The sequence below is a fragment of the Elephantulus edwardii genome, unplaced genomic scaffold (assembly GCF_000299155.1).
Source record: "Elephantulus edwardii isolate Elephantulus edwardi_28Jun2011 unplaced genomic scaffold, EleEdw1.0 scaffold00055, whole genome shotgun sequence".
NCBI classification, from domain to species: domain Eukaryota; kingdom Metazoa; phylum Chordata; class Mammalia; order Macroscelidea; family Macroscelididae; genus Elephantulus; species Elephantulus edwardii.
In genome coordinates, this window is record NW_006399805.1 from 1,031,309 (window position 1) to 1,041,374 (window position 10,066).

A 10,066-nucleotide genomic window follows, 5' to 3' on the forward strand; every position below is an offset into this window, starting at 1 on the left:
TTTTACCTATCATATTTATATGTCTCTCCCATTGAACTCCTATTACTTGGCTCCTCTTTACTTTGAACACTTGTCATTATCTGTTAGGACAGAGCAGAACAGATCCACAGGATTCCACAGTCTGGAAATCCTTACAGAAGAGACTGTCACATCTTTTCTCTTTGGAGAGGCTGCTGGGTTCTAACTGCTGACCAAGCAGCCAGGTAGCCTAACCCCTGTGCCAGCAGGGCTCCTTCTGACGACGGGCTCAGGTTTTATTGCTTTAGAATGCTGGCCAGCATACTTTTCAAGATAGGTATTGTTTCTCGGTCTCTAGACTTTTGGTTCCTAGATCACTATATGCGAGAGAAAATGAGCAATCTCCTCCCGTGTGATTTACAGCCTCTGAAAACCCACTTGATGATTAGCTATGGTTCCGACTCGACAGTACACAATAACAGTTCCGTGTATGCTCTGTGATTGTTTGCTGAATAGAATTCAACGTATTTCATCTAAAACTAGGCAATCTAGTGGCATAGTGTGTAACATTTTGGGCTGCTAACTGAAAGTTTAGCCACAATGTTTACTCTCTGTGGACAGTGTTTTGGTAGAGTTCCCTGATTAAAACAAGCTTGGAAGCAGGAGTGGCATCCACTTCCAAAATGGTTTGCATCTGGAAACTCTATGAACATGGAGAAAGACCAAAGTTATACAAGCGTGTAGGTCTTTCATTCATAAGGTCACTAGGAGTCGTCTATGACTCGATGGCACTTAACGACGACAACAACAACAACAACAACAACTGAAATGTTGGCAGTTCAAATTCCCCGGCCTCTCTGAGAGAGAACCATGACCAGGCTCCTCCCATAAAGGTTTCTAACCTTGGAAAGCTGATAGAAGGACACTGTCAGTCGGAAATGATGGCAGTAGGTTCATCTGGAGCAGAGCCCCAGAAGTCGGACCTCTGTGCTAGGAACCCCCTGCTCTATTCCTCACCGCGTCCTGATATCCAGGAGTACCACTCTTTTCCCACTTCAGCTTCCTGATTGGTTTTTCACTACTTAATGCTTGAGCTGCAGTTGTTGTAATGTGCTGTCAGAACCAATGGCTGTAAACTGCACACGAGGAGATTGCCCCTCTTTTCCCCAAGAAGCTGATAGTTTCAAACTGCCTGCCTTTGGGTTGGCAGCACAGCTCTTTACCACGCAGCCGCCAACACTCACAAGCCATCTGCTTACTCCACTTTCACTTACAGAGAGACAGTTTCCAATTACAACCCCACTTTCTACCTGCATAGTGTTTCATGGCCCCAGTGTCTGGAGCTCTGCTTCTGGGTCTTTTCCAGAGTTTGTTTCCCGAAGCACATGGCTGGGAACAAAAAGAGCGGTGGTTGCTGTCTGTGCTCAATTAGCTCTCTTCTCCGAGTCTGTTTTCAGTCTTCTGGGACTGTACTGAGAATGTTGGGAACACCCCAGGTGTCTTTACCTTGGTCAGCCAATCCTCGGAGAAGTATTTAGGGGCGGTGTCCTTTCCTTGTGGGCTGAAGGGGCGAGGAGGGGGGTTGTTGGTCATAATGAGCTCAGTCTTATCCTGATCATACTCTACTACTTTTAACACGAAGCTTCTGATTCTCTTGTTTCGGTGCAGGAATTTATGCAGGGCTGTAGGCTTCCAAGGCTCATAGAACTGGGCCTGAGCAGACACAAGATTTCCAGAGAGACGAAAGGATTCAGTCATGAGAGGGGCAACACCGCGGTGAGCTGATCTTTATGGGCTAGGGACAGAGGACACACTGCACCCGACTGTATGAAAAGTCTATCCAAAGAGTTCTGGAGCTCTGTCCCTTTCTCCCTCAGAGTACTCATTATAGAAAGATTGAGGGACTGAGAAAGGAAGCGGATGGGTTTTCATCAATCAGCACTGGATATCCAGTAAGCAACATGAACATGGCCTTGATTGTGGGTTTACTAATTCATAGTGAACAATTTCACATTTTTTCCCCACTACATCAGAGGTTGTGTTTTAGGTTTTGTTTTGCTGGCCTCTGTCTATCTCCCAACCTGAAGGCACTTTCCTACAGAATCAAAGCCTTCTTTTCAAATTCACAACCCCTGACAGGAACAGGGTATTCAATGAGCAAGGTAAATCCAGGCAATTTATTCACCATGGGTTAACAAGCACAAGTAAACCAATGCTTACCTGACTTGTTAGGATACCTGCCCCTAGTTTCCAGAACAAAAGGACCAAGATGACTTAATTCAGGAAAAGTGTAACTGTTGACAGGGAGGCAAACAGAAATGCCAGAAGTTCCTGTTTGGTCTAAACTGAGGCCTTCTCTGAGAAAGAGGAGAAAACTACTAGGGACCAATTTGCTTCTTCAAAGGAGGTCTCTGGGGTTCACAAAAGCCTAACCTGCAGCTTCACACACACACAGGCTCCTATACCTGCTCACATTCACATGCATCATAAGTATATCCTTAAAAGGGAAAGGCGTCACGTAGAGTAGTATATGCCTTAAGGGGGGTTACTGTTAATGTATATGCTGCTATGTTGTTATACGTCAGAACTGACTCACACCTAACTCTCCAGGGGGGTTCAGAAGCAGTAAATCACACAGGAAGTGACTGCCCCTCTATCTCTAGGAGAACAGCTGGTGGATTCAAACCAGGTTCTTCAGGGTTGGCAGTGCAGGGTTATCACTAGACCACCAGAGCTCCCTTCTTAAGGGGAAGGTGGAGAAAATTGCTCTTCTAGCCATAGGCAGAGGTGGGGTGGGGGGTGAGAGGGGGGAGAAAGGAGAGGTTGGAACGCCTCCTAATTATAAAGATGTTTTGCTCAACTTTTTTCAGGGTCCACTGCAGGGACCCCCATCTTCCCAGGTACCCCCCCTCCCTCCATCCCACCACTATTCCCAGTCCTGTTTCTGGAGCAGAGACACAACAGCTACTCCACCTCCCATCCCCAGAGTGCACCCAGTCTCAGAAACTGGGGACCCCTGGGGACAACCTGGGATGCCCTGGAATGGACCACCACAGCACTACTGAAACCTGCTTGGGGCAATGCTTCACCACCTACCAAATTTGGATGGGCAGAGTAGTACTGAAGCTTCTCTAGAGCAAATACGGATGGGATCACTTCAGCTTCATAAACATCCTAGGCAAAAATTGCAATTAGTGGCTTCAAGTTCATGCAGCGTAAACAGCACCTTACCTCGCTGACAAATGTTCCCTGGCTTAGTGCAGTGAGCACACTGGGTGTCCTGTTTTGCATGCTGGGTTTCTGAATTGAGGACCACAGCAAGGACTGAGTACTGAGGTATACTCCCAAGGAAGTGTGTAAAAGGAAGCCGAAATGCCAGGGGTGTGTGTGTGTGTGTGTGTGTGTAGTAGACAAGGCAGCATCAAAGCACAGGCTGGGGAAGATCACTCCAATAGCTGGCACCCCTTTGTGTCTTTTCTATTGTTTCAGCAGTGACAGGTTAAAAGTCAACATAGATGGGCCCTTTAATGAGAAAGGCAATAGCCTAAGGGCTGTGAGTGGAAGATTGCTTTTGGGGCCACCTGGGCGGGGGGGGGGGGGGGAAACAATACACAACAGTCCATTTTGATCTTTGGACAGCTCTGTAATATATGGTCTTTTGGGAAATGTTTTGGTCTACTATGTGCATTTTGATTCTTGGTGGATGTTTGGACGGTCATGTCTGGAGTCAGAGGCATTGAGGCTCTTCCATCTCCCTCCTGTTGCCCCTCAGGGCTGTGACCTGGCCCCTAGCTCAGCCCCTAGCTCAGCTCTCACTAGGTTATGGTGAAGCCAAAGAGTGTGAACACAAGGAGATCAAAGCTCAGGGTCACCTTGTTTGGCGTTGGCATGATCAGAAATCAGAAAAGAGGACGGTCAAACATCCTGCTTGTCTTTGGATCATCATTTCCAAAGATTGCCCTGCCCCCAGGGAGGTGGTCTGGTGGTCTGAATGCCAAAATGGGGTGCGAAGGACAGGATGCATGCAGTGAAAAGTGGGCAAAGCAGGGTGAATGGAGAAGGGCGTGGTAAAAACAAGACAGCACATGAGCTCGAGTAAGTGGTTTAGTTCCAGAGGGACAATGTCATGAATTGGCGACCTTGGGGCTTTGGGGAGCACCTGGAGGTACAGTAGCAGAGCCCTCCCAATACCCCCCTTTGGGGACGATAGATGAAATATGGAGCCTGCCTAAAAGTGAGATATTCGACTCTTAAGTACCTGAGGTCTCTTCATTAGAAACAAAAATAGGTTATGAAAATCCTTTTTCACACATAAAACTTGTATGATTCCTTCCAGTAGAATCATCAGCATTTAGGACAAATTTTACTTGGGGAAAATGTTTAAAACATTTTTCTTTAAGTAATTTTATAAGGGAGAGAATTTAGGAAAAATATATTTTTCACCCCTGAATTTTCCTGTAGTATTGCATCTCTGTTCCAAATGAGTCTCCCGCAAGACTCCCAAATAAGACAGTGTTCTTTTAGTCTGTTGAATTACATGATGTAACTCTAATAAGAGTTGACCCAGAAAACCTACATGAATATTAAAACTTTAGGAGAGTAACAAAGGTGCCCAAAAGAGCTTGGATGCAAGAGGTGGTGGCAAAGCCTAGGTGAGCTGGGACCAACACTGTGTCCTACGGCGAGTACATGGTTCTTGTATTTTGTGCTTTGATTTGTTGCTGCTGTGTCACTCACTGTTTTTTCTGTGTGTTTCTATTGTCTCGTCACAAAGTTAGATACATTAACCTTGATCTTGAGATAAACCTTAACCTCCGTTTTGCTTTCCAGTAGGAAATCTGCAAAACTCTGCCCATGAAATACTCTATGCATCTCCAAAGCAATGCTAACACTTGCCAGAGCTCCTCCTCACCTCATCATCACAGAGTGTTATCTTTTTCTCACTTTTAGCGGATTTCACTCCTGTCATTTTTGATCTGCCATCAGAAACTCTGAAAAAGAGGTAGATTAGCCAGCTGCGTCTTATAAGTGCTCGCTAATTGAATGACATAGTTATTCTGCACTGTCCAGTCAGAACACACTCGTAGCTGACCTTCCATCAGGCTTTCAGAGGCTGTAAATCTCACAGGAGGAGATGGCCTTATTTCTTCTGGGGAGCTGCTGGTGGATTTGAACCTCACACATTTACGTTAGCAGTGCAGCTCATTAATACTAGGCCATCAGATCTCCCTAAATTGGATACACAAAGTTATTAAAGATTAGGTTGCATCCAATCTGCATGATGGGAGAAAACAAAACCTCAGTTCCACACAGAGACTTTTGGGAGACATGATACCTGGTGAATTTGGAGATATGAATTAGTTTCTCCTAACACATGACTTTCAAATCACCCAACAAACTCTCTAGTGGATTGCTTAAGGAAATACTTTCAAGCAGCAAAGGCCCCTTAAAATCTTTAAAGAAGGATCACCTTCTGCTTTGATTACTTATCTATCTATGCTTCCTAAATATGGATATGACCCGGCCTTTACCAGTCATTAGCACCAGCTTTCTCTGGGAGAGTTCTGGTGACATGTGAGCTGGGCCACTTATTAAAAAGCCCGAGGTTCAAATCCACAACACACTCTGCAGGAGACAAAGAAAGCAATCTCATTCTGCCAAAACCCGCAGCCTCGGAAACATGATGGAGAACTGCAATGTGAACCTACTAACAATACTGGATTTTTGTAAGAGGTCTGGGTTTTCTTAATGTTATGTTGTTTCCATGGAGGAGGAACACTGGTGGCACAGTGGCTGGACTACTGTGGAAAGGTGAGCACGCCGAAGCCACCGGCTGTTCACAGAAGAAAGGTACACAATGTTCTTTCATAGATTTATGGTCTTAGAGCCACGAGGGGCTGTTCTACTCTATCCTACTGCGTCAACATGAGTCGGGATCAACTCTGTGGCCACAAGCTTGGCTCTTTTAGGGTTCTCCAGAACATTCTGGGTTGGGGTGTGTATGTGTGTGTGTGTGTGTGTGTGTGTGTGCATCACATGGTTAAGTTAGCTTCTAACCAAAAGGTTTGAATCCTCTCAGCAGCTTTGAAGGAGAGAGGCCTAAGAAAGCCCTAGCAAACTGCTCCTGTAAAGGTTACAGCCTAAATAACCCCCCACCCCAGGCAGTTCTTCTCTTTCATATGGGGCTGCCCTGAGGCGGAAATCACGCAACTACCCCTAGCAACAGCTGTCTGTGAGAAGGAACGAGTTAGGAGGACGTCACAAGTACTTTGTCATGTACGAGCTTACACTACTACTGGCTCTCTTCTCTTTCTGTGGTCTTGGCCGTCAAGTAGCAACGGACACAGAGCCTACAAACTGCATGAGAGTTAACTGTCCATTTTCTCCCTCAGGGCAGCAGGTAGATTCAAACAGCCTGCCTTTGGGTTGGCAGAGCAACTCCTTACTCTCTAGACCACCAGAGCGCTCTTCCTAGAAGTTGTTGGTAGATGTTGTCAAGTGTGACCCATAGTGACCCCGTGAACAACAGACCTGAAACTGGTCTTATCCTGTGCCCTCACACTTCCTGACACACTAGATCCCACTGTGGCAGCCACTTTGTCAATCTACCTGGTTTAGGGTTTTTATCCACTCCGCTGATCCTCCACCTTTCCAAACATCACATCCCTCTCCAAAACATAGCCCCTGTTAGCAACATGCCTGAATTTAAGTTTTTAATTCTTGGAACTAGAATATTGAAAATCATCTCAGCGGCAAACATTCTGCTTGGCTCTTCCACTTAATTAATTTCCCATTTCTATCCAGATACCAATATTCTTTGGAGAAAAAAAGAAAAGTCACAATATTTAACAATAAAGCATTTTCAATTCATTCATTGATTCTCATTAAATCTAGTGAATGATGTTCATTAGTAAGACTGGATCAATGACTAAACAAATAGCCTGTTTCCTACCTAGAGAGAATTTAATTTTGAAAGTTAAACTGGTAATAAAATTTGATTCTGCAACTACTCAAATGAGACTTCTTTTTTAGAAAAAAAAAAAGAGTGGCAGAGTAAGGACAAAAATAAAACTGAAATAACAATCTATGAGGGTAGTCAGGCCTGGTTTAAATTGTTGGGGTTTTTTTGTTTGTTTTTTTGTAAAACATTCTTCTAGGTGGTATAGCACTGGTCTGTGCATTGCTGTACAGAGGTAACTCGTGGTTGCTGTGATGCTGAACACTGTGACATTGATGTGCCAAATGTGATAATGGTTACCCATGGTGGACAGTGTTTGGTGGAGCTTCCCGATTAAAACAAGCTTGGAAGCAGCAGTGGCATCCACTTCCGAAATGGTTTGCCTCGCCTTCCCTAACCTGAGCCGATCTCACTGACTCCAACACACCCACTCCCGTTGCCCCAGTTACTATACCAATCCATCTCATCCGGAGTCTTCCTCCCCTGTGCTGTCCCTCCATCCTTCCCAGCATGATTTCCTTCTCCAGGTACCAGTCCCTCCTGGCCACATGCCCAAAGTATGTGAGATGGAGCTTCAAAATCCTAGCCTCCAGGAAGAAACTTGGTTTTACTCTCTCCAAGACAGACCTATTTGTTTTCTCAGTGATCCATGGTATGTCTACTTCAGCACCACAACTCAAAGGCATCAATTATTTTTCTGTCATCTTAAGGCATTGTCCAGCTCTCTGATGCATAGCAAGTAATTTTAAGGACCATGGCCTAGATTAAATGCACCTTTGTCTCTAAACGGACATCGTTGCTCTTCAGCACTTTGGAGAGGTCACTAACAGCATATTTTCCCACTACAATTTGTCTTTTGATTTCCTGACTGCTGGTACTAAGAGTGTTGATTGTGGAGGCGAACTAGCTGTGACTGTTAACAACCTCAATCTCTTCTCATATCTATATCTACTTCTTTATCTGGCTTGGTAGCAAGAAGGTGCGTTGCAATCCCAAATGCCTACAGTTTGAGGCCGTCAGCTGCTCCCAGGAGAAGGATGTGTCCTGTTAACTATTGTTTAATAATCATATGATCTTGATTGTGGCACTTTTACAAATAGTGGTTGACGTCTAAGAGAGCAGAGAATCTCACATGCTGTCTTTGAGGGCAAGGTGAGGCACGTGCAATGTGATCCCCACCAACTATAATCACTTGGACAGTCTGATGCTGCTTTCTCATCAAAGCCACCCTAGTGACATCAAACACAGACCAAGAGCTGAGGGTTAACAGTCAATCAAAACATTCAATGAGTTTACTTCATGACTTGTCACTGTTCAAAGTACCATCGGCTACAAAATTGGCTAGTAGATGCTGGGATTCATGAGTTAGGGGGCCAAGTATGATCACATACATGGCATGTTTCTTTTGGCTCATTGCTGTTGCTTGCTAACTGTTCCAATCTGAGGCTGGATGGTCTCCTCGAGGTCAAACTAAGTGTTCCTCAATAGTCCACATTCTGCAGGGGTTCAGTTCAGTTCAAACATCCTTTCCTTAGCACACAGCTTGCACCGGACCAGGCTCATTCTTGTGTGGGAAACAAGAGGGGACAGAAATGCTCAAGAGAGGGTGACTCTTGCCTTCAAGGAATTAAAAGTTGAGTTAGTAAGAGAGAGAAGACAGGACAAGGGGTGATTATTATGAAATGTGAATCACTAAGAACCAAAAATGCTAATAAAGTATTAGATCAGTTATTTCACCTCTTGGGAAAGACTTAACCAAATGATTTTAGGGTGGTTTTTCTCATGCTATGCTCTGGTGGCCTAGTGGCAAGGAGGTGTTCTACAATCCCAAAGGCACGTGGTTCAAGGCCAACAGCTGCTCTGCCAGAGGAAGATAGGCAAATCTCTTCCCATGCGATGAACTGTCTCTGAAAACCCTCCAGAAGGTCAGTTATGGGTCAGTTCAGACACGTGTTCACAACAACAATAACAACAAGATGATGTGGTAAGATGTGCCTGCAGAAATACCTGAAATAAAATTATTTCACATATGTAAGAACCAATAAAAATCCCTCTCACAAAGTGGGGGGAGTTACAGAGCAAAACTTCAACTTGGGAAGGGTGTCATAACAATCATTTCAAGTGTCTTGGAGTTTAGATATGTCATCATACCTGGGCAAGCATGATGGCTATTTTGTAATAAAACTTGATTGAGAAAGGACTCAATCCATGGCTATTCTTGTGTAAAGGGAACTCTGGTGGTTTAGTGGCAAAAAGTTGCACCGCCAACTCAAAGGCAGCTGGTTCAAATCCCCCAACTTTTCTGTAGAAGAAAGATGGGCAATCACCTTCCATGCAATTTACAGCCTCCAAAAACCTGCTAGAGGCTCGATTGTGACATTCTCAGGTACATTCAGTGAGACTGATTGACACAGTGACTGTAACAACAGCCTGAAATGCAGCAAAGGTTATGAAGATGATGTTAAGGACCAGGTGGGCTTTTGTTCTGCTGTGCACGGAGTTGCTACAAGTGAGAAGAACGAGCTTGATGGCACCTAACTAAAACAATAACCAAATCATGTTAATGGGAGAAAGATGGTTTTCAACTTTTTGCTTTCATCTGGGTGAAAAGTTACAGAGCAAATTCATTTTCTGTTCAACAATTCATCCACATTTTATGCCATATCTGGTTGCAATCCCCTGACCCAACAGCAGCTTCCCCACCTCCTCTTGTGTTCTTGTTTTCATTCATCCTTGTTACAGTCCTGCCTGCTGGTTTTATCTACCAGCAAACATAGCCCCTTTGATTTTATCTAGTTGATAGGGTTTTTTTTAATTAATTTTAATGAACGTTTACAGAGTCTTTGGATTTTCATTCAGTCATTGTTGCACTTTTCTTCCTGCCCACTCCTCTCCCCCCAATTTGTTCTTTGAAAAGTAAAAGAAAAATTCTTTCACTGGTATACAATCCCCACCACCCCGAGTCCACTCCACTGTGCAGCCTTCGTTCTGGGCTCTTCTCATGAGGCGTGAGTACCTCGCTGAAGATGTTCATCTTACTGGCCTGCCTGTTGTCTGACTGAAAGTTGAGCCACGGGAGTGAGCTTCCTTCCAAGCTTGGGTAATTGAATGCTCTAATGTGGAGGAAGAAGCAGCAGGCTCTGCGCTGAG

At 44.7% G+C, this 10,066-nt stretch overlaps 1 protein-coding gene across 1 annotated transcript in view; it reads right to left on the reverse strand.

Annotated features, from left to right (window-relative positions):
* Positions 1-3,249, reverse strand: part of TSGA13 (testis specific, 13) — a 12,650-nt gene extending 9,401 nt beyond the window's left edge. Inside the window, exons 1-3 of the mRNA XM_006887198.1 lie at positions 3,190-3,249; positions 3,055-3,132; positions 1,465-1,671 (exon numbers count right to left, since the gene is read on the reverse strand). Coding sequence (XP_006887260.1) covers positions 1,465-1,671; positions 3,055-3,132; positions 3,190-3,249 — 345 coding nt within the window. The remainder of the gene's footprint in view (positions 1-1,464; positions 1,672-3,054; positions 3,133-3,189) is intronic.
* Positions 3,250-10,066: the final 6,817 nt, after the last annotated feature.